This window comes from Antrostomus carolinensis, unplaced genomic scaffold (genome assembly GCF_000700745.2).
Source record: "Antrostomus carolinensis isolate BGI_N321 unplaced genomic scaffold, ASM70074v2 scaffold33548, whole genome shotgun sequence".
NCBI classification, from domain to species: Eukaryota; Metazoa; Chordata; class Aves; order Caprimulgiformes; family Caprimulgidae; genus Antrostomus; species Antrostomus carolinensis.
The window spans coordinates 1,912-2,175 of NW_010334215.1; the positions used below are offsets into that span (position 1 = coordinate 1,912).

Below are 264 nucleotides of genomic sequence, written 5' to 3' on the forward strand. Positions count from 1 at the left end.
AGAGGCAGGGCTCAGCACCAGGCAGGAGCCCCATGGCAGGGAGCAGCTGGGTGAGCAAGCAACAGGGATGGTGGCAAGACAAGACCCTTCCTTAGCACCCCATCCCCGAGCAGGGTGGGGGCCAAAGACCCTTACATAGAACTTCATCTCGGCATAGCTGTCGCTGCTCTTGACGCTGAACTCCTGGAAGTGGCTGAGGACGTAGAGCAGCTCCCATTCGCCCTGGTTCATGAAGACACTGCGGTCGAACTTGACCAGGTCCCG

At 59.8% G+C, this 264-nt stretch overlaps 1 protein-coding gene across 1 annotated transcript in view; it reads right to left on the reverse strand.

Moving 5' to 3' along the window:
* LOC104529759 (5-hydroxytryptamine receptor 3A) overlaps positions 1-264 on the reverse strand; it is a gene marked incomplete at its 5' end in the record, with an annotated part of 3,266 nt that overhangs the window by 1,352 nt on the left and 1,650 nt on the right. The window contains 1 exon segment of the mRNA XM_029086541.1: positions 113-264. This exon segment is cut by the window's right edge and continues 16 nt beyond it. Within this exon segment, the coding sequence (XP_028942374.1) occupies positions 113-264 (152 nt within the window).